General features: G+C 53.4%; 6 protein-coding genes across 6 annotated transcripts; 3 read left to right on the plus strand and 3 right to left on the minus strand.

Moving 5' to 3' along the window:
* Positions 1-84: 84 nt before the first annotated feature.
* RO1 (Dynein heavy chain, cytoplasmic) lies at positions 85-13158 on the plus strand (the record flags this gene model as incomplete). The annotated part of the gene is made up of 2 exons (XM_049350104.1): positions 85-380; positions 411-13158. 2 exons carry the CDS (start codon positions 85-87, stop codon positions 13156-13158), a joined length of 13044 nt encoding a protein of 4347 aa, XP_049215263.1.
* Positions 13159-13541: 383 nt separating this feature from the next.
* J4E79_001195 (uncharacterized protein) lies at positions 13542-14681 on the minus strand (the record flags this gene model as incomplete). The annotated part of the gene is made up of 1 exon (XM_049350105.1): positions 13542-14681. The coding sequence occupies one exon, from the start codon at positions 14679-14681 to the stop codon at positions 13542-13544; it is 1140 nt and encodes a 379-aa protein (XP_049215264.1).
* Positions 14682-16012: 1331 nt separating this feature from the next.
* J4E79_001196 (uncharacterized protein) lies at positions 16013-17674 on the minus strand (the record flags this gene model as incomplete). Its single annotated transcript, XM_049350106.1, has 1 exon — positions 16013-17674. The coding sequence occupies one exon, from the start codon at positions 17672-17674 to the stop codon at positions 16013-16015; it is 1662 nt and encodes a 553-aa protein (XP_049215265.1).
* Positions 17675-18524: 850 nt separating this feature from the next.
* On the plus strand, positions 18525-19292 carry J4E79_001197 (uncharacterized protein; the record flags this gene model as incomplete). The annotated part of the gene is made up of 1 exon (XM_049350107.1): positions 18525-19292. The coding sequence occupies one exon, from the start codon at positions 18525-18527 to the stop codon at positions 19290-19292; it is 768 nt and encodes a 255-aa protein (XP_049215266.1).
* Positions 19293-19362: 70 nt separating this feature from the next.
* Positions 19363-20784, minus strand: J4E79_001198 (uncharacterized protein; the record flags this gene model as incomplete). The annotated part of the gene is made up of 1 exon (XM_049350108.1): positions 19363-20784. One exon carries the CDS (start codon positions 20782-20784, stop codon positions 19363-19365), a length of 1422 nt encoding a protein of 473 aa, XP_049215267.1.
* A 1378-nt stretch (positions 20785-22162) lies between these two features.
* Positions 22163-22847, plus strand: J4E79_001199 (uncharacterized protein; the record flags this gene model as incomplete). The annotated part of the gene is made up of 2 exons (XM_049350109.1): positions 22163-22550; positions 22600-22847. 2 exons carry the CDS (start codon positions 22163-22165, stop codon positions 22845-22847), a joined length of 636 nt encoding a protein of 211 aa, XP_049215268.1.
* Between the last annotated feature and the right edge of the window lie 299 nt (positions 22848-23146).

Here is a 23146-nt window from a genome sequence, read left to right on the forward strand (position 1 = left end):
ATCACTCCGCCTTCCGTCCGTCGCTACTCCGCTCGAAGCGCAAACCACATGTCTTCATAGCGACACACGCGATAAACAATCAACATGGAGGGACCCTTGAACCCAGGGGCGCCCAACGGCAGCATACGCACACCCAGCCCCTCGCCACCCTCGATAGACCCCCAGCTCATCGTCGACCACCTGGAAAAGGTACTTGACGTCAGTCTGGGCGCCTCCAAGGAAGATCTTTTTGCACCCGGTAGTCTGCTCTCGAGCGCCAAGCTGCAGGACACGCTGCAACGATGCGCCCGCTTCGCCTCCGAGGGGCAGTCCGCGCTCTACGTTGTGAAAGACCGAGCCGATGAAGCCCGCATCGATGGCCTGGATGGAGCGAACGGCAGGTACCCTTCTGACGGGGAAGGAACCTCCAGACTGACACAAGCAGCAGGGGCGACCCAGCGCTTCACCTACACCATTTCGACTGAGATTACCGCTTCTCCTACCTGCGCAGCATTTGTTGTTATTTCGAAGCGACCGATACCCATAGACCCCGCGATACCCCTTAGCCAGCAAGTCCTTATACAGACGCTGCCCGGTTTTATACTTTCTAATAACGCTTCTTCGCCCGACGGCACTCCCTATGAGTTTCTTCGTTCTCTCATTCAGTCTGCGGTCGAGCCGTACTTTGACACCTACACCAAGAGCACGCGCGACCTGGCAGGGAAATACAGCAAGGGCGATAATGATGCGAGGACGGGTATTTCGGCGACACGGAAGAAGATTGCGGAACTGGCCGTCAGTCTGGGCAATCTGGAGCAGAATGTCGAGATTCCGGAACTACTTCTGCCTCTCCACCCGCTCATCCAGAGTGCGCTCGACGATGCTGCCCAGCATAACGTGAAGCCCTCCCCAGAACTCATTCCCCCTGGCATTGTTCAAGACAGCAGCTTCCTTAACGGATTGCAGTCGACGGTCAACGGATGGATCAAGTCGATACAGACAATCACAAAGACATCCCGAGATGTATCAACTGGGACTGCAGCGCAAGAGATCAACTTCTGGATCTCTATGGAGTCAAGGCTGCAGGACATTGAGACTCAACTGGGCAGTCCCGGTGTTAGGCTCACTCTGGACGTGTTGAAGAATGCGAAGCGTTTCCAAGCGACGGTCAGCTTCAGCGCAGATACTGGACTCAAGGAGAGCACGGATCTGGTCCAGAAGTACAACCAGCTGATGCGCGAATTTCCTCTCGACCAGCTGCTATCTTCGACCTCACTACAAGCAGTACAGGAAGCGATACAGGCCATCTTCAGCCACATGAACAAGAAGCTCCGCATTTGCCCCTACCCCGTCCGCCGAGCGCTTCCTCTCGTGGAGGCCATTTCCGGCGACCTCGACAAGCAACTGCACAATCTCCTACACGGCAAGACACTTATGCACATGGACTACCCTGAGTTCCAGGCGATCATGGCTGTCGCTGAGAGCATCTGGCGCACATGGGAGGAAAACGTAAAGGAATTCACTAATGTTGCTCGTGAGGTGACTAGGCGAAGGAACGAGAAGTTCATCCCGATCAAGATTGCAGCTAGGCACAAGGAGACGGAGGAGCGCATTCGCTACATTACAACGTTCCGCAAGAACCACGAGCAGCTTCAGCGAACCATCGTTAATGTCCTGGGTTCGCAATCTTCCTTATCCGAGAGCGCTCCCGCCAAGGAGGCGGTCATCATCGAGGAGATCGGTGATGTTGACGCCGTGAAAGAAGTCAAGGAGGCTTACGATGTGCTCAAGGACGTCGATGTCCTGGATGTCTCTCCTGAAGGCACGCGACTTTTCGAGCAAGCAGAGCAGAAGTACAACGAGCGTACTTCCCGTGTCGAGAACTCAATCATCGCTAGGTTGCGAGACCGTCTTGGTACCGCCAAGACCGCCAGTGAGATGTTCCGCGTCTTCTCCAAGTTCAATCCGCTTTTTGTGCGACCTAAGATTCGGGGAGCCATTTCCGAATACCAGACTCAGCTCATTGAGAATGTCAAGCAGGATATCTTGGCACTTCACGAGCGCTTCAAGCGCCAGTACGGTAATTCGGAAGCTCATGCCATGGCGCAGCTTCGCGATTTCCCCCCGGTCTCCGGTGCTGTTATCTGGGCTCGGCAGATTGAAACACAGCTGGAGAGCTACATGGGCAAGGTCGAAGATATCCTCGGTAAGGACTGGGCGCTACATGCTGAAGGTCAAAAGCTCCAGGCTGAGAGCAGCATGTTCAAGAAGAAGCTCGACACCAGGCCGATCTTTGAGTCATGGCTTCAGGAAGTGGCGAGGAGGAAACTGCAGATCTCGGGACGCCTCTTCCTTGTCAGCAGGAACCGTGCCGCAGGAAACATCTTGGAGCTGAACGTCAACTTTGACGCGCAAGTCATTGCGCTGTTTAAGGAAGTTCGTAACCTGACATGGCGCGGCTACCAAGTGCCTCACGGCATCAACAACATCTCGAAAGAGGCCAAGCGTGTCTACCCCTACGCAGTCAGCTTAATGGAGAGTGTCCGCACGTACACCCAGACCCTGCGGTCGATTTCTGAGATTGGCGGAGTTGCACTCTTACTCAACAACTACGTTAACGAGGTTCAAGCGCTTGTCGGCAAAGGTGTTCCCCTCAAGTGGGAGTCTTTTGTTCATGCTTACGATCTTCACGTCCGACAATCTGGTTTCCCTGTTGGCGGTGGTAGCGTCCGTAGTGAGAGCAAGCATGTTCAATTTGTACGTGACTTCGCAGCTACAACGTCACTACTTCAACTCAAGGTTGCAACACTCATCAACATCAACGCTGCGATTGAGAAGTCGCTCAAGGATTTGGAGACATGTCCTTACACCAAGGAAGCCTTCCAACAGAACCTCGAAACTATCCAGAAGTCCATCGATCAGCTCAACCTTGAGAGCTATGCCAATCTTGACTCTTGGGTTTCTGATATGAATGCGCGCATCGAATCGATTTTGCTGGTCCGTCTCAGCCGAGCTATTGCATTGTGGATTGAGGTCTTCAATAATGTAGACGAGGAAGATCGAACTCGACGCCCAGTCAGTGAAGTTGTCTCGACGGAGGCACCAGAAGTCAAGCCGACTCTGGCGCGATTGACTCTTGAGATTACTATGCGCAACCAGGTCATTTACCTCAGCCCTCCGGTAGAATACGCCCGTGCAAGCTGGCTTGAGCAACTGCAGCAATGGCTCGCCATCATTTGCACTCTCCAGAAGATCAAGGCTTCACGATACGAGATCCGACTTGAAGCGACCAACGACACCTCTGCCAGCCAGTTCTCTGACTTGCCAAGCCGGTGCACCGACTCGCTTATTGAAGTCTATGGCGCTGTCGAAGGCAAGCTCCGTGACATCTCATCATACGTGGATGAGTGGCTCCAGTTCCAATCTCTATGGGATCTGCAGTCAGACCATGTCTACGACATCCTTGGCGAAGATCTTTCACGATGGCTACAACTACTCCAGGAAATTCGTAAGACTCGCGCTACCTTCGACAACTCTGACATCAGTCGCCAGTTTGGCTATGTCACTGTCGACTACGACCAAGTGCAGGTCAAGGTCAACGCCAAGTACGACCAATGGCAGCAGGAAATCCTCACCAAGTTTGCCAGTAGGCTTGGTCAGCGCATGAACGACGTTTATGTGCAGATAGAGAAGGCACGTAAGGATCTTGAAATGCAGACCCTGGAGGCCTCATCCACTGCTCAGGCTGTCTCTTTTATTACAACAGTACAGCAATGCAAGAGGAAGGTTCTCGAATGGGAGCCAGAGATGTCCACTTTCCGTCAAGGTCAAGCAACTCTGGCTCGCCAGCGTTACCAGTTCCCGTCCGACTGGCTGCAGATGGAACAGATCGACCATGAATGGCAGACGCTGAACGAGGTTCTGGAGAGGAAGACCAAGATTGCGAACGATCAAGCTGACGCGCTGCGCGCCAAGATTGGCGCGGAGGACAAAGTCGTCAGCCAGAAGATTGTGAACATCACAGGAGAGTGGGCAGAGGACAAGCCTGTTGCAGGAAACCTGGCGCCAGCTGAAGCCTCAGCCATTCTGGCCAAGTTCGACCAGAAGCTTAGCCAGCTTCAGAACGAGTCCAGCAACATCTCGAAGGCCAAGGAAGCTCTTGGACTACCACCATCTCCAGAAAACGCACTTGAGACCCTGCTGGAGGAAGTGCAAGACTTCAAATCCGTCTGGTCTGCGCTTGGCACCATCTGGGCCAGCATCGACGACCTTCGTGAGGTCTTGTGGACCAGCATTCAGCCTCGCAAGCTGCGACAGAACCTTGACAACTTGCTCAAGATGACCAAGGACATGCCCAGCCGGATGCGCCAGTACCAGGCTTTCGAATTCGTTCAGACTACCCTGAAGCAACTTCTCAAAGAAAACACGATTCTTGCAGAACTGCGCTCTGATGCCGTCAAAGAGCGCCATTGGGTCAAGATTTTCAAGAACCTGAGGCCACAGAAGCGATACTCCGCCATCTCCATGACACTCGGTGATGTCTGGGACCTTAAGCTCGGCCCTAGCGAAAAGATCATTCGCGATGTCATTACTCAAGCAGCGGGCGAGATGGCACTTGAGGAGTTCATCAAGCAGGTCCGCGAGACTTGGCAGAACTACTCTTTGGAGCTCGTCAACTACCAGAACAAGTGCCGTCTTATCAGGGGATGGGACGACCTGTTCGCTAAGTGCAGCGAAAACCTCAACTCACTGCAGGCTATGCGCCACTCGCCTTACTACAAGGAGTTCGAGGAAGAGGCGTCTTCTTGGGAGGACAAGCTCAATCGCGTGCATGTTCTGTTCGATGTATGGATCGATGTGCAACGTCAATGGGTCTACCTGGAGGGCGTGTTCACTGGTAACGCTGACATCAAGCACCTGCTCCCTATGGAGTCGGCTCGTTTCCAGAACATCAACTCTGAGTTCTTGTCAGTCATGAAGAAGGTCTCGCGACAGCCTTTCGTGCTCGAAGTCCTCAACATCTCTGGTGTGCAGAAGTCGCTGGAACGCCTCGCCGAGCTATTGAACAAGATCCAGAAGGCACTCGGAGAGTATCTGGAACGCGAGCGTGTATCCTTCCCTCGCTTCTACTTCGTTGGTGACGAGGATCTACTGGAAATCATCGGTAACAGTAACGATGTTATGCGTATTGCCAAACATCTGCGAAAGATGTTTGCTGGTATCTCTGGACTTATCACTGATGAGGACGGCGTCATTCAAGGATTCACGTCCAAGGAAGGAGAGGAGGTTACGCTTCGCAAAGAAATCTCGCTCGTTAAGACACCCAGGATCAACGAATGGCTTGGTGCCCTTGAAGCCAACATGAAGACTACTCTGGCCGAGTTGACTTTCGAAGCTTACGAAGAGTTCGCTCAACTCATTGAGCCTGATGCGATGGACCCTGAAGCTTTCACCAACTACATCGCCAAGTACCCAACGCAGGTAGTCGTCCTCGGAACGCAGATCGCTTGGACCCATGCTGTAGAGAAGTCTCTTTCTGAAGAAGGCACGACCTTGCCTCAGTTGTACGAGAAGCAAGTAAACGTCTTGAAGCTCCTCGCTACCGCTGTTCTGGGTGACCTTGAACCCATTCAGCGTCGCAAGTGCGAGGACCTCATCACTGAGTTCGTTCACCAGCGAGACGTCATCCATAAGCTTGACAAGGTTGGCGCACGCTCTCCTACCCATCACATGTGGCTACTATGCATGCGATACATGTATGAGCCCGGCAATGATCTCTTGCAGCGATTGAGGATCAAGATGGCAAATGCCGTTCTCGACTACGGTTTCGAGTACCTGGGTGTTGCCGATCGCCTTGTGCGCACACCTCTTACCGACCGCTGTTTCCTCACCCTCACCCAGGCGCTTTGTCAGCGACTTGGTGGTTCGCCATACGGTCCTGCTGGTACTGGTAAAACTGAGTCGGTCAAAGCTCTTGGTGTACAGCTTGGACGCTTTACCCTTGTGTTCTGTTGTGACGACACTTTCGACTTCCAAGCTATGGGTCGTATCTTCCTTGGTATTTGCCAGGTTGGAGCCTGGGGTTGTTTCGACGAGTTCAACCGTCTGGAAGAGCGTATCCTGTCGGCTGTGTCTCAGCAGATTCAAAACATTCAGCTGGGTCTCAAGAAGGGCGCCGAGGACGACAAATCTCAGATCGAGCTTATTGGTCGTCAACTGAAGGTCAACGGTAACACTGGAGTCTTCATCACCATGAACCCTGGTTATGCAGGTCGATCGAATTTGCCCGACAATCTCAAGAAGCTCTTCCGAAGCGTGGCCATGTCCAAACCCGACAAGGAACTTATTGCTGAAGTCATGCTGTACTCCCAAGGTTTCTCGCAAGCGAAAGAGCTGTCGAAGCAGGTCGTACCGTTCTTCGACAAGTGCTCAGCTGGTCTTTCCAAGCAGGCTCATTACGACTTTGGTCTGCGTGCGCTGAAGAGTGTGCTTGTCAGCTCTGGTGGGTTAAAGCGCGCCCGCATCGCCGCTCAGCAAGACTCTCAGACTCTGGATGAAGCTAGCATGGAGCCTCAAATCATCATTCAGAGCTTACGCGAAACAATGGCACCGAAGCTTATTCGCTCTGATGTCGAGCTCTTGATGGCCATCCAAGAGGAGGCTTTCCCCGGTGTGGAATACATCCCTGCGCCTCTTGACAAGTTGACCGAAGCTATCCACAAGTGCGCCGCGGAGTCGAAGCTCGTGGTTAGCGATTCTTGGTTGACCAAGATCATTCAGCTTTACCAGATTCAGAAGTTGCACCACGGTGTCATGATGGTCGGTTCTTCCGGATCTGGAAAAACTGCTGCCTGGAGGACGCTTCTCTCTGCCCTTCAAGCCGTGGAGGGAGTGGAAGGCGTCTGTCACGTCATCGATCCCAAAGTCATGTCAAAGGAACAGCTTTACGGAACTCTCGACAGCACCACACGCGAGTGGACCGATGGTCTTTTCACAAGCATACTGCGTAAGATCGTCGACAACCTTCGTGGTGAAGACACTAAGCGTCACTGGATCGTATTTGATGGTGATGTTGATCCTGAGTGGGTCGAGAACTTGAACTCGGTGCTTGACGACAACAAGCTTCTCACCCTGCCAAACGGAGAGCGTCTCAACTTGCCATCCAATGTTCGCATTATGTTCGAAGTTGAGACTCTCAAGTACGCCACACTGGCTACCGTCTCCCGTTGCGGTATGGTCTGGTTCAGCGACGATACTGTGGAGGTCGATATGATGATTAAGAACTACATCGAGCATCTCAAGACTACACCGTTCGAAGACCTCGAAGACGATTCGGTCGCTCCAGGTCAGATGTCGCAGAAGACGATGACGACACAAGGTCTCATCGCCGACTTCTTGCACATCAAGCTCACCCAGGACCGATTCATTGAGAAGGCTCTCAGCATGGCTAGGAAGTTCAAGCATATCATGGAGTACACCGACATCCGTGCGCTCAACACACTGTTCTCTCTGCTCAACAAAGCATGCCGCAATGTTCTAGAGTACAATGTGCAGCACCCGGACTTTTCCCTTGAGGATGACAAGATGGAGACTTATCTCGCGAAGAAGTTGCTCGTAGCCTTGGTCTGGGCTTTGGTCGGTGATTGCCCTCTTATGGAGCGTAAGCAGTTTGGAGATCTCATCGCTGGTCTTACTGACGTTGAACTCCCCGCCCTCAACGAGACCACTTCGCTCATTGATTACGATGTCAAGCCCGACAAGCCAGAGTGGGACACATGGCAGAGCCAGGTACCGAACGTCGAAGTCAACACCCATTCCGTTACTCAGACCGATGTGGTTATTCCCACGTTGGACACGGTTCGCCACGAGGATGTTCTGTACTCTTGGCTTGCGGAGCACAAGCCCCTACTCCTTTGCGGTCCTCCAGGTTCTGGAAAGACCATGACTTTGTTCAGCGCACTTCGAAAGCTACCCAACATGCAGGTTGTTGGTCTCAACTTCTCCAGTGCCACTACCCCGGATCTTCTCATCAAGACGTTCGAACAGTACTGTGAATACAAGAAGACTCTTAACGGCGTGCAACTTACTCCCACTCAAGTTGGTCGCTGGCTCGTCATTTTCTGCGACGAGATCAACTTGCCAGCACCCGACAAGTACGGTACTCAACGAGCTATCTCCTTCCTGCGACAGCTTGTCGAGCACAATGGTTTCTGGAGGACATCTGACAAGACTTGGGTTACACTCGATCGCATCCAATTTGTTGGTGCCTGTAACCCTCCCACCGATGCTGGACGTACGCCTATGGGCCTCAGGTTCTTACGCCACGCCCCGCTCATCATGGTCGATTACCCTGGACAGCAATCTCTTCTTCAGATTTACGGCACCTTCAATACCGCCGTACTCAAAATTATCCCGACTCTACGAGGTTACGCAGACGCTCTTACGAGGGCTATGGTGCAGCTATATGCGGAGTCACAAAAGCGCTTCACACCGGATATCCAGCCACATTACGTTTACTCTCCTCGTGAGCTTACTCGATGGGTACGTGGTATCTACGAGGCACTACGACCCCTTGAGACTTTGCCGATCGAAGGCCTCGTTCGTATCTGGGCACACGAGGCACTCCGCCTGTTCCAGGATCGTCTTATCGCAGAGGAAGAGAGGCAATGGACTGAAGAGTGCGTCCACCGTATTGCGGCTGAACACTTCCCTACCATCGACGAAGAGAAGGCTCTTGGTGGCCCCATCCTCTTCTCCAACTGGCTGTCCAAGAACTACGTGCCGGTTGAGCGTGAGCAGCTTCGCGAGTTCGTTAAGGCTCGTCTTCGTACCTTCTGCGAAGAAGAAGTGGATGTGCCACTCATCCTATTCAACGACGTGCTCGAGCACGTACTTCGCATCGATCGTGTCTTCCGTCAACCACAGGGCCATCTCATTCTCATCGGTGTCAGCGGATCTGGAAAGACAACCCTGTCTCGCTTCGTGGCCTGGATGAACGGTCTGAGCGTCTACCAAATCAAGGTCCACGGAAAGTACTCGGGCGAAGACTTTGACGAAGACTTGCGTACCGTGCTTCGACGATGCGGTTGCAAGGGCGAGAAGATCTGCTTCATCATGGACGAGGCCAATGTTCTTGACTCCGGTTTCCTCGAGCGCATGAACACCCTCCTGGCCAACGCGGAGGTTCCTGGTCTGTTCGAAGGTGATGAGTACGCTTCCTTGCTTACTGCTATCAAGGAGGGTGCGCAGCGACAAGGCATCATTCTCGACTCACAGGAAGAGCTGTACAAGTGGTTTACGGAGCAAATTGTCAAGAACCTTCATGTTGTGTTCACCATGAATCCACCCGAAGAGGGTCTTTCGTCGAAGGCAGCCACCAGTCCTGCTCTTTTCAACCGTTGCGTGCTCAACTGGTTCGGAGACTGGTCAGACCAGGCTCTTTACCAAGTCAGCTCAGAGCTCACACAATCTGTTGATCTCGACCGCGCCAACTACGTTGCACCGGATAGCATTCCCGTTGCTTACCGCGGACTCACCCTTCCGCCTTCCCACCGCGAAAGTGTGGTCAATGCCATGGTCGCTGTACACCACTCGCTACGCAGCAAGAACGCGAAGTTACAGAAGACACAGAACCGGAAGATGTACCTTACCCCACGTCACTTCTTGGACTTCGTTGCGCAGTACGTCAAGCTTTACAACGAAAAGCGCGAAGATCTCGAGGAGCAGCAGCGCCATCTCAACGTCGGTCTTGAGAAGCTGCGCGAGACATTCGACAAGGTCAAGGAACTGCGAGCAAGCCTTGCACAGAAGCAGACGCAGCTCACTAAGAAGGATGCAGAAGCGAACGAAAAGCTGCAACGTATGATTGCGGACCAGAACGAGGCGGAACAGAAGAAGGCTGGATCGATCAAGATGCAAGCTCAGCTTGCGAAGGACAAGGAGGAGATTCAGAAGCGACAAGAGGTGGTAGAACACGATTTGGCGGCTGCCGAGCCGGCTGTGGCGGAGGCACAGAAGAGTGTGCAGAACATCAAGCGACAGCATCTTACCGAAGTCCGATCTATGCAGAATCCTCCTGCTGGTGTCAAGCTCGCTTTGGAAGCCGTCTGCACGATTCTTGGACACAAGCCCGACAGCTGGAAGACTATCGTTTCCATCGTCAGGCGTGACGACTTCATCGCCAGTATCGTACAGTTCGACAACGAGAGGCAGATGACTGCAGGCCACCGCAGGAAGATGCAGAAGGAATATCTTTCCCAAGAAGACTTCACTTTCGAGAAGGTCAATCGCGCTTCCAAGGCTTGCGGTCCCCTTGTACAATGGGTATCTGCGCAAGTTACCTACTCCGACATCCTTGACCGCGTCGGTCCCCTACGTGCCGAAGTCGAGAACCTGCAAGTTGAGCTTCAGAAGACAGAGGAGGGCGCCAAGGAAACCCAGGTCCTCATCCAGAACCTCGAGGAGAGCATTGGCCGATACAAGACTGAGTACGCGGCTTTGATCAGTGAAACTCAGGCCATCAAGACGGAGATGGCGACCGTTCAGTTCAAGGTCGACCGCAGTGTACGCCTTCTCGACAGCTTGTCCTCTGAACGCGTTCGATGGGAGGAGAGCAGCAAGTCTTTCGATTCTCAGATCGACACCATCGTTGGTGACGTCTTGGTTGCAGCTGCGTTCATCGCTTATGCCGGTTACTACGACCAACAGTACAGGAAAGCGCTTACAGAGGACTGGTACGATCACCTCAAACACTCCGGAATTAGCTTCAAGCCAACAAATCCATTCACGGAATATCTCTCGACTGCTGATGACCGCCTGAACTGGCAACACAATGGTCTGCCGGTCGACGACCTGTGCACCGAGAACGCCATCATCCTGCAGAGGTTCAACCGCTACCCGCTTATCATCGATCCTTCTGGCAGAACAACAGAGTTCTTACAGAACGAATGCAAGGACCGCCGTCTCACGGTGACTAGCTTCTTGGATGATTCATTCACCAAACAACTTGAGAGTTCCCTGCGTTTCGGTAACCCAATCTTGATTCAGGATGCCGAACATCTGGATCCCATCCTTAACCACGTTCTCAACAAGGAGTACCAGAAAACTGGAGGTCGTGTGCTCATTCAACTCGGCAAGCAGGAGATCGACTTTTCGCCGTCTTTCCGCCTCTACCTCTCAACACGCGATCCTTCCGCCAACTTCGCTCCTGACATCTGCAGTCGTACCACGTTCGTCAACTTTACTGTCACGCAGAGCAGCTTGCAGACACAGACACTGAACGAAGTCCTCAAGTCCGAGCGACCTGATGTTGATGAGCGCCGATCCAACCTCATCAAGATGCAAGGAGAGTTCGCAGTCCATCTTCGTCAGCTTGAGAAGCGACTGCTTCAAGCTCTCAACGAATCGCGCGGTAACATTCTGGACGACGACCGCGTCATCGAAACGCTCGAGACGCTCAAGAAGGAGGCCAAGGAGATTTCGGACAAGGTCTCCGAGACCGCTGGCGTTATGACAGAGGTCGAGAACATCACAAAGGAGTACACTGTTGTCGCTCGTTCTTGCTCAGCTATCTTCGCTGTGTTGGAGCAACTGCACCATCTCAACCACTTTTACCAGTTCTCGCTCCAGTACTTTACTCAGATCTTTGAGACTGTGCTGCGCAAGATTCGCAACTCCAACATCACTGGTCATGCTGCCCGTATTGAGCAGATCGTTACTGAGCTCTTCGTTGACGCATACCGCCGCACTTCGCTCTCCTTGCTCCAGAAGGACCGTGTTACGTTTGCTATGCTGCTCGTGCAAGCGGCGCCCTACAAGATGGACAAGGCACACATCGATCAGATCCTTGACCCCGACCTGAAGGGTATCGATGTGTCAACCGAGACAGAGCGCAAAGAGGAGGCCATGGAGCGTGCCAGCAAGATCCCGATGTTTAAGGAAGAGCTGCCAAAGATTGAAGACAGCGCTTGGGATGCTTTCCTCAATGAAGAGATGGGAGAGCGACATGTACCGCAGGCTTGGCCAGAAGATCTTACCAAGTTCGACAAGCTACTACGAGCTCTCGTCTTGGTCAAGCTATTCCGTGTGGATCGCTTCGTACCCGCCGTCGAGCGCTTTGTCACTGAGGTGTTTGGCAAGGGCATCCTAGATGCCAGCGGTGATCTGGGCGATATTGTCAAGCAAGTCAATGCAGTAACCCCGGTGGCGCTCAGCTCCAGTCCTGGATTCGACGCAAGTTACAAGGTCGACAATCTTGTAGAGAGGGAGCAAGTCAGCTGCACAAACATTGCCATGGGTTCCAACGAAGGCGCCGCATCAGCCGACAAAGCCATCGCTAACGCCGCCACTACAGGCAACTGGGTACTTGTCAAGAACGTCCATCTCGCTCCACAATGGTTGCAATCGCTTGAGAAGCGTCTTGAAGCTCTCAAGCCCAACCCCGACTTCCGTCTCTTCCTGTCAATGGAGTCCAGCCCCAAGATTCCGGTCAACCTACTTCGCGCTTCTCGCGTCCTATCCTACGAGCAGCCTGCTGGAGTCCGTGCCAACATGAAAGACTCGCTCTCTTCGTTGGCCGAGAAGGCCACCAAGCCGCCGGTGGAGAAGGCACGTGTCTACCTCCTCTTGTCCTTCCTCCACGCAGTCATTCAAGAGCGTCTTCGCTACGCGCCGACTCTAGGATGGAAGGGCTTCTGGGAGTTCAATGACAGTGACTACGAATGCTGCAGCTTCATCATCGACACATGGGTCGACACCGTCGCACAAGGCCGATCTAACATCGCCCCTACCAAGATCCCATGGGAGATGCTCCGTTACCTCATCACTGAGATGTACGGTGGCAAGATCGACGACGCAGAAGACTGGCGCATTCTCGCTTCTCTCGTCGATGCCACTATGACGCCCGCCGCTTTTGAGGACAACTTCAAGATCGTCAAGGATACTGAGCACAGCGAGGGTCTCGAACTACCTACCTCGACTAGCTGGAAGGACTTCATGGGCTGGGTCAATGACCTTCCCGAGCGCGAGCCGCCTACTTACCTCGGCTTGCCGGCAAATGCCGAGAAGCTGTTGCTGGTGGGCCAGGCCAATGCCATGGTTGGTGGTTTGAAGAGGGTGCTGGATATGCTAGATGAGGGCGAGCAGGTCATGGCTGAGGCGGAGACTGAGGTCGAGGGTTAGTGGTCTTACGATTTGTATTAGGCGTACTCTAGATGAGTGTCGCGATTTCTCTTTGTTTTGTAGTTTTATTCGTTAGCTGGGGTTATAAGGCGTTTCAATTTGGGTTTCCGTGGTTCAAGGGGCCGTTCGCTAGTCTACTGGTATACCCATAAATCTCATTGTTCAGAGTCTACTTGAAGCAAAAGCCCGTGTGAGTCCTAGATGTTGCTAATTGATAGGTACATGTAGTCTCCGAATCATCTCAGCTTATACTGAATCGAGAAGTCTCCCAGCCAGATAACACCTCGTCAGGCCCATGGGTGAGCAGCTGACATAGCATCTCGTTGCAGTGCAGGCTTACACGTGACGCACTATGCGAGGTCACCGAGGTCCCCTGCGCCTTCTTATTTCACCGACCTCTTGCCCAGCTCAAACCCCATGGCCATACCACCCCGATTCTCCAACTCCGACTTCCTCTCTTGCAACTTCTCCCATTCGGAGTCTGTCCTCTCCTCTTCTAAATCCTCCCTCTTGTAGCGTACTTGCAGCCTCTTCGCTTCAAGCTCTTCCTTTTTCTTCGCCATCGCCTCCGGTACAGCTTGACGAGCCTCCTCAGCTTCTTTGTTGCGCCTCTCAATTGCAGCCTGAATAGCGGTAAAGTCAGCGGCTATGTCGGGCTCTGCCATGTCGTCCTTTATGCACAGAGCGCATGCTTGCGCAATGTCGGCATACTCCTGTTCCTCTTCGTCGGCAAGTCCGTCGAGAGCGAGAGATATGTCTTCTTCTTCTTCTTCGGCGAGTGTTTCGATAGCCTGATAATGCTTAGCGGTCTCGGAAGAGTTAGTAGCAATGTCCTTGAGAATACTGATGTACTCATCGACGACGGAGACATCTCCAGGCATGGCAGAAGTAGCGATGAGGTCTTTGGTGGCGTTGGTCGTGAGGTTGTCTTGTGTAGCTACGACGATGTTAGAGTTTGTGTCGGAGTCGTAGTCAGAGTCAGAGTCAGAGCCAGAGCCTGAAGATCCGCTTTCGATGACGATGGGCTTGTGTCTACGGCGACGAAGAGCGAGGACGGTGGAGAGGGGTGTGGCAGTACTCTTTCCCTTTTTACGGCTTGGCAGGCGCAAATTGGCCGATGGCGTCGAAGGCGGACTCAGCATAACAGTGTCTGCATCTTGCTGTCCATCAGACTCCGGCTCGAACAATGGACTTTCTTCCCGATCTCCGGAATCGTCTTTCAATCCTGACTTCTTGTTACTGTCAGCCTCCCTCTTATCCAAGCTCGCTCTCTTGCGCTTCGCTGCCGTCTTGCTCGGAGTCGCAGGCGGTGGAAGACGTGGGTCGACCTGAGAGAACATGCCATACCTGCCAGTCGTTACCGCGTTAGGTCGATCGGGATTCATGGCTGCGTAGTGTTGACGGACTCTGTTGGCCTTGGGGTCGATTTTGGCTGGGGGGCTGTTGTCTTCGGATGCCTGGCTTGATGAGTCGCTGATATCCACCACGCGGGTCTTTTGGGCTCGCCTCGGCACAGCTGACATGACGGTGTCAAATGTTAGGGAGCGGATGTAGGAGGTGGGAGAAGGAAGTGTCACCGAAGGAATTTAAGATATTTATATAATTGAGTGGATGGCCCCAGCGCATTTGTGGTGACTGCGAGTCGAGGTGACCTCGAATTACTATTGTTTCTGCAGAGGCAAGATATCAATACAACCCCCAGAGGGCTGAATATATCGCGAAATGAATGGAGTCTGCGTCACCGCGAGAAGCGTTTGCTCCACCACCCTTCCTTCCAAGGTTACGCCTACGCCACTACCCTCCTGAACGCTACCCACCCACCCACTGTCACAACCTCCGTTTTTCCGAAACATTTACGCCGGGCGTGGTGACCTGTAGAGGCCGGATCTGGCCTTTTGTCACATTTGAGTGCTGCCCGTTTGCGCTTCTTGCTTTTCGCTTCGTTTGCGTCCGGAACGGGTAGGTCCAGAGGATGTTGCGGTACTTCTCGAATAAGTTTACGTGGTCCAGAATTTAGGTCTAGACCTGGAGCTACAGGGCAACTAATCTGCTTGGAAGGTGTAGCTAGATCGGCCTTGGGTACGTTGGCATCTTTGGGTAGTAGTAGAGGAAGAAGAGTGCGAAGAGTTGTCGATTCGTGCGACGGTGCTGCGGTGACCGAAGCGGGCTTTTCCTCTTTCTTGCGTCGCTTTGGGGCCTGCTTGACCGCTTTCCTTGTTTTCTTGATGGTGTCAGTAGAAGTAACACTAGGCGCGGCAACAGGCGGTGTGTTCACGTCTCTTATGGGTGTTTGCTCGAGTCGAGGTGCGACTGCCGTTGACAAGTTCAGAGTATGTGGTAGTTTTGCAGGTGAAGAAGCCCTACATGAACCACAATGCGCTGTCGTCTTCTGCGAGGGTTGGGCATAAGGCTCTCCAGTTACTTCAGGTCGGTTTTCAGTAGGGCACGCTACTGGCCTGACCGCGGAGTCGAGAGGCAGGCAATCGTGGGTGACTCGCGACGCCACTTGACATACTGGAGGGCTCGCCGTCTGCTGCGACGCAGCGGTCTTGCTTTGAGAGTGCAGGGAAGCGCTCTTTGAAACACATGTAGACTTCAGCAGCCGCTGCGGCGATGTGTTCGGGTTGAGGAGTTGATTCAGGTTCATGGCGACTGATATTCGAGCTGAATGTGCAATAGGCGAGCGGGTTGTTAAGAAGAATACCCAGCAAGGATGGAAGATAATTCGTATTAAGAATGTATGGGGCTGCATTCAAGCGCCGATACACCGGAATTCGCATAACTAACCAGAGTTCTCGTTATTCTGAGAGCTCAACCATGGTTCGCACACGTGACCGCCCATCACACGCTTCCATTAGTCACTCTCCACATCGAGCGTCCTCCGCCTCTTGAACATGTTCCTCACCTCAGCCCTGCGTTCTTCGATCTCGTCTCTCTTCTTCTCCAACTCTGCGCGCTCTCGTTTCCATTTCTCCTGGAAAGCCTCGAAGCGCGCATCCATAACCTCCAATTCGTGATCAACATTGTTGAGGTCCTTCGTCAGAGCATTTTGCTGCATGACCAGCCTGGTGAGGGCGTCGAACTCCTCGTCTTCGGCTGAGCGCTTGGAGTTGCGCGGCGGGGCTGTGGGTGTTGCATCTGCTTCAGGGCTGGCAGATTTGGGAACCGAGGTTGTCGGCAGCGGCTTCTGCGTTGATGTTGCATGAGGGATTGTACGACGTGCGATTGAAGGGGCCGACTTACGCGCAACGCTCTGCGGGAAGCGAGGCGCTTTAGGCGTGGGTTCATTGGCCAGGGTCGACTGGGTGTTCTGCTTCTCTGGGGTGTAGGAGCTTTCGCTACTCTCATCTGCTATACTGTCATCCATTGGTACGGTACCCGATGATTTGAAGGCACTAGGGCCCATCTGATCAGAGATGTACTCCAGTGCGCAGCGGAGACGCTCGGGGTAGGCCTTGGTTTCGTGTAAAACGCAGTCCGTAGCAATTCCAGCTGCGATGAAATACCACTTGACCATGAGCGTTAACCTGGCTTTGTCAGGTGGGTCGCTTGGACCGGTACTTCTGGGGTAAGTTTTGCTGAAAGGGTGCAAGATGCGCTGCTTCCCTGTAGCTTCGGCGGACATTGACGCGTAGGTACCACGAGCGCTTTCCAGGTAAAATCGGATCTCATGGAAACCCCGCTGCGCTATTCGTACCATGTAGGCATAGATTCTGTGCTCTGTCTTCGCATGGGTTCCGACGAATAATTTCTTCGGTTGGGCTTCTAGGATGTACGTCTGATCCAAGAATTCCATGTCATGAGCATCGGGAATATTCTCCAAGAGTCGCAACGCGCCGCGCTCAGCAAGGTATGACCATAGTAGTTGCAAATCCGGATTTCCGTCCCAGCTCATACCATGTGGGGTATCGTATGTGACGTTGCTCTCAGGTGCGTTTACCAAGCCATTTCGGTTGGCAGGCAGTAATCCATTCGGGCTTTCCATGTCTTCCGGCTCTGAGCTTTCCTCCACGGTCTCGCCTGTTTCTCGGGGATGCTTATAGGTCCCATGGCTTCCATCGGTATTCCCGTAGACCTTTCTCAGCACAGACGATAACCGCCGACTAAAGTCATCGTTCCACGCATCGATTTTGCTTATATGACTCTGCAAAAGGAAGTAGTAACGTATAATCATGCTAAGCATTCGCTTCTTGGTCTTCGTTCCATCTGTGAAGTATTTGAACGGAACGATGAGAGGCTTCGTCATGGCTTCATCTCCGGTGATTGATGGCAGCGTCGAGGTCGCGCGGTCATCGCCAATGGATCTGAGGCAGTAGCGAACCTCCCAACCACCGCCGGATGGCAGCAGATAAGTCAGCACGTTGCGGTTGCCTACGTTTCCGATCAACAGACTTGGGGATTCCGCCTCATCCAGTGCATTTTCAATCCAGGTCAGGGAATCCGCTGGTGGCAGTGCATCCATGCAGGAGTCGGCGCCGGCCTTGGCCATTAGCTTGCGAATTGTCTGGAGGGACATTTTCCGGTTTTTATGAAGGTGATAAGTCGCCGAGGATAGTCGTCTGTGTCGCGTCCCAGCGCATCCGATGTCTGGTCAATTGTTTGTCAAGGATCACGGGCCTTGTTGCCAGCAAGTCGCGCGATGATGTTGGCGCGTCTGAGCTACAACGCGTCGCCGGAGGCTCGACCCCCTGCACTCAAGATATATGACAAAGCATGCGGAGAAGTCTGGTGCATAATACTCTGGACTACAGCAGGATATATCGCAATGGACGGGGTATTGATGATAAGGCTAAGAAGATGCAGGTCGCAGGAGCGTTGCTTGTTCCGGGAAGGATCAGGCGGTCCACTGCCGCTAGCGTGAACACGTGCACGTGCACTGGAGTACTCGCGTGCGACACCTTCTATGGCATTCTTGAATGACGTCCTATCTAGTGGTTGTGTATTTACGCGTTTATTGCGACAGCATAGGAGGCTCAGGCAGTTGAATTATCATTTCTATCAGCTTTTGGCTATTGAAATAATTATATATACAATTCAAATCTGAAATCTCCCATCGAACAGCACACATAGCTGAGAGTGAGCCGTCTATGGCGATACTACCACTGATTCAAAAAGCTCTCTATCGGCTCGCAGTTCGATACCCCCAAAGTGCGGTCTTATGGAGATACTTCCACTAGGTTTGGCTTTTTGCTCTTTTTTGCTCCCCAGAATGCGCTTTCACCTTCACTTTTTGGACCAAATGCGGCAATGATGTCACACTGCAAACGCAACTCACCGTGACTTCGAATTGAGATTTACTAGCTCTATTGTTTTTGACCTTTGATCTCAGCTTCTGCTATTATTTTACCAACTACATACCTTCCGCGATGGCCGCAAACGCGAAAACACAGCCCCCGGGCGCCGACATCTACGACGAAATTGTCAAGATCGCGGAGCAAAGCTTCCCTGACGCCTACAACGCGCTCCTCGATGTCGACGACATGCCCTGGGAGCGGCCTGACTACGACCGTGTCGGCTTCTCCTCGCACTCCCTCTTCCTCGGTCACATTGTCGTCGACGACATCACCCACAAAGTCTCGGCATACATGACAAGCGAGGGCAACATTCAGCTCTTCCGCCGCAGCATCAGTCTCTCGCGACGCGATAACGAGCGCCTCGCCCTGACAAGCATTTGGGCGCATCTGCAAGAGAATGTCGAGCGCCCGGGTCTGCATAATTTGAAGGCACTGTGCGGATTCTACTTCGTCGCCGCCGGGTATGCAGACGTGGTGAATGCGAAGAAGGGTTGGTTCCAAGATCTGGAAATGGCTTCGAGGAAAGTTGGTCTGGGCCTCGGGGTCCTGGATGATGAGCCTGTGGTTTCGGGACTGGGTGAGGAGGTGGAGAGGAACGTCGGAAAGGCCTTGAGTTCGCACGATGGCGACGTCGAAGACAACGTGGGTTCTGGAGACGAGACGGACGTCACGGTGGGCGCGGTGATGAGGGGTCTGGGTGCTGGGGTCGATGAAGTCAAGGTTGCACACATCCTACAACGGCTCCTGATCGTAGTCAAGACCAGGCAGGAGAGCTGGGGTGAGCGGATTGAGGCGGAACTGAAGCGGGCTTGGCCAAACTACAAGAAGCACTGGAGATAGGAACACAGCCGGGCTGGGATTTGAGAGATAAGAATACCGCTAGAACGCTAAAAACGACGAGACTACGGAGCTACTGCTGTTGCTCCTTGCACCTTTGCTGCTTGGTCCATTTACTGAACTTGTCCTTCTTCCACCCGCTTTTCCAGGTGAGTGTGACCCGTTCTCCATCGATGTTCAACTTTTGTGGCTCCTTATGTGTCCCAAAGCGTATACTGCTGCTCAGGTGACACTTAGTCGGCGGGTTCTCGTTCCAATTCCTCTGATTGACCGAGGAGTAGGACCACTGGACGCAGTATTTGCTGTTGTCGCAGGACTCTTGGCATGCCTCTGGCGATGCTTCTCCGTTCCCAGCGCGATCCGCGTCCTGATGCTCGCCGCCTTGGAAAAGGATGTTCCACCGGTTGTTCGAAGACTCGGAGGATAAGTTGTCCCAATCATTGCGTGTGTAATTCAAGTCCTCCGGGGTCATGAAGCGGTACCATAGATCTGCAAAGCGCAGGGTGGGCTGGTCCGAGGGTCGGTCCTTCTCCAATCTGAGCAGATCGCCGCCGATGTCCGGTGTGATGTGGTGCATCAGCAGGATAGGCTCGCACCATATAGCAGGCGAGAATGGCACAGTGCTTGGGTCGAATCCAGAGATGCTGGGCCAGACTGTGGTAAAGGTGATTTTCACCTCGGCCTGCAGCGCGCTGGCGACGAGATCAAACGCTGTCGTGTGGTCCGCGATCTGCTCCCGCCAGTTCTGGATAAAGTCTTTGCGCTTCTTGAACAGCTCCAACATCACTCCTCGCGAGAGGATGAACGACGTGCCTCCGGCGGCGAAGGGATCGGGGACGCGCGCCGTCGCCGGGGCAGGCGGGTTGCCAAAGAAGTGCTTCGCGTCTGGGTCGTGTTGACTCAGCCAATCGAGTAGGTTCGGCCTGTTGACGTACGTCTCATCGCCAGCGAAGACATACCAGCTGCGGTCTGGCCTGTACTCCCACGCAGACGCCATTGTCTCCAGTATCTTGTACTTGTCCAGGATCTCCATCTCCCTCTTCTCTTCTTCTGCGTCCTCCTTCTTCAACTTGGCCAGGGGAATGCTCCTCCGCGCATAGTCGACCTGAGCGCGGTATCGCTCCAGCTGCTTCGTTTTCTGTATGAAGTCGGATTTGTAACGCCAGATGACGTCGAAAACGGGCCATCTTCCGATCTGCGTTTGTAGGTCCGAAAACAGCAAGAGTGTGCCGTGGTCTTGTTCGTTGGTGTTGAGGATCAGAGGCGTGACTTTGTTGTAGACGTCGTTTGCGGTTGTGGTGACAGCGACGACGAGCTGGTCATGGTCGACTTGGTGCGGGCCGAGGTTGGACTCTTGCTGGGGGCGCTTGCTCGGCGGGAGCTCTTCGTCGTCGTAGGTGCGCGGCCAGCCCTTGACCCAGAAGAAGGCGTATATGAGGATGACGCTGAAGACGAGGCGGGCCGGGCGCGGCATGTGCTTCCGGTAAGACGACATGGTCGCTAGCGGTTGCTGTGTGGCATCTGTCGGATTAGTAGCTAAAGGAGAGTACAGAGATCAAGATCGAAGATGCCCAAAACGTGTTTCACCCCATCGCAATGGCCCGATCCATGTTTGAGAAAAAGCGCGTTGCGAACGTCCGCCCGCATTCAGGGGAGCCTAGGCCCGACCGAGACGCGTGGAACAGGCCTGGTGTGGCGCGGCCTCGTATTGCTGAGGGACACGCGTCGCGGGGGCATCAGTGGAGCATGGCTCTGAGACCAGTATCTACACCATCGACAATACTTTCGCATTCCAAGACGCGAACTACATAGAGCAACGGCGAGAGACGCCGCATGAGGCGTTCCTGCCCTCTTGGCGATGCATCGGAGGAACAGCTGGCAATCTCCGACGATCACCAGATCGCCGCTACGACTCCCTGCGTCTACGATCCCTCTCTTCCTCGTCACTTTCCATCAGCTCCGGTACTCAGTATAGCTTCTGCAGCCCGAACTGGCGATGATTCCGCGGTCACGATGCGTGTACGGTACGCTCACAGCAGCTGGCCCGTATATCCGATAACACCGAAGCGAGCACCTTTCCCCTCACCTGGACCTGTTCGGTGGTCTCTATAAAGTGAATGATGGAAGATCTTGTGGAGTCTTGAAGGAAATAAAGACCCAAGCAGTGATGAATTCGACATGCGATGCAACAGGTCGTGATCATATGGAAGGAACCGATGCTCATCTCGTAGCCACTCACCTCGATAAGGCAAACCATCAAGCGGATGTATACGTCCGCCTGCGTTAAGACCATCTATCAGGAAAAGCGAATGCCAAAGTAGTCAGAAAGCCACTCAATGGTACAACCGCTCGACCAGTTGCTGTTTTCCGCGGCAGGCACACAATATCTGCTTGCTGTGGAAGTGTCACTGTTTACTCGACGCATCTACTTCAGTGTAGCAAACTGCGAGTCAATCTCTAAGGTGGTTATAAGCCCTCCAATCAGGCCTTTTTCTTGCAGGCCGTATAGATATGCTAAACCGGAGTTAAGTACTCCATCATTCATTGACCTCCCTGCGATTTCACTACCTTGGACTAGAGACTGTGGCAGGTCAGACTACTAGGGCCATACCCAATGAGGCATCAGCCTGTATGTACTCCAGTCACCCTTCCAACACATGTACATTCATTAACGCGGTTATCAGCTGCCTTCGATCTAACATGGTGTGACAGAGCGATTGTTTGCACGCATTGCCCAACTGCGGATTTGGATATCGCGCCTCGTAAGGAATTATAGTTGCCAATATCACGCTTTCTCTATATATCGACCTGTCGAAACTATTGATCTATATTTTCAACTCGGGCCGTCTACCAGTCTTCCAAGTCCAGTCAAGATGTCAACCCAGAACTCGGAGTCGACAAATTGCGCAGATGAGCGCCCAGCATGGCAGGAGGAAGGTTTCAATTCCCATCAAGAATGGCAAGACTGGCTAAACGAGTCCGAAGCCACCGATAATGCATACGACGCCCAAGCGGAGGCGCTACCGCCTGATGATAGCGATGACGATGAAGGCTTTGACGAAGAGTTTGTTAGCGAGCAAAGTTCACAGGACGAAGATGACGACGACGAGGAATCAGAAAACGATGAGCCTGGAGAGAACGCCGAGCCTGGAGACGACAGCAATCCCGAAGACCATTCCGAGGCTGCAGGCAGCCGCGAGCCTGGAGTAAGCGACACCCCAAACGTCGACGAGGCTACGCTCATTTCTATTTACGGCTTCGGTAAGTACTCGAATAATCTTCGCAAGACGCGATCTAACGCAATGGGTAGCCCACAACAAGAACAAAGACTATGCCCTCGTTGAGCAGTCAGCTCGTGGAGCCCTCAACGCTATAACCATAGCTCTTCAAGACATCATCAACAGGAGCCAGGCGCGACAAGGTAATCCAGAGAGCCTTGCAAAAGAGATCGAGAGTGCCTTTGCCACGACTTTACCTACGTATTTAAGCGTCCAGGCAGTGCTCCAAGGTGGACAACAAGTCAGTCTTTCTCGAATGATTATGAGAGTGCCCAGCTGACTCGATTCACAGGCTGTCGGGCGGCCACCTCCCCTCAGTGCCCTTCCTCCGCAGAGTAATCAACCCTTGATCGGCACCTCTACCGCCGTGTCTGTCCCGCCCTCTCCGCCTCCGCCTCCCCCGCCACCTTCAACGGCCAGTGGTGTCGGAGCCTTCACCACTGCAAGAGATGTACGTTGCATCCCTCTAGCTAGCGTTTGCGCGATACTGACATTGTATAGGATAGCAGCGCTTCCCAAGAAGAAGGTGCTGACAGCGACGATGAAGAGGACGTTCAAGACATTACAACGCCGTCACGC

The sequence above is a fragment of the Alternaria viburni genome (assembly GCF_023758015.1).
Source record: "Alternaria viburni strain BMP 2772 chromosome Unknown scaffold_2, whole genome shotgun sequence".
Lineage (NCBI taxonomy): Eukaryota > Fungi > Ascomycota > Dothideomycetes > Pleosporales > Pleosporaceae > Alternaria > Alternaria viburni.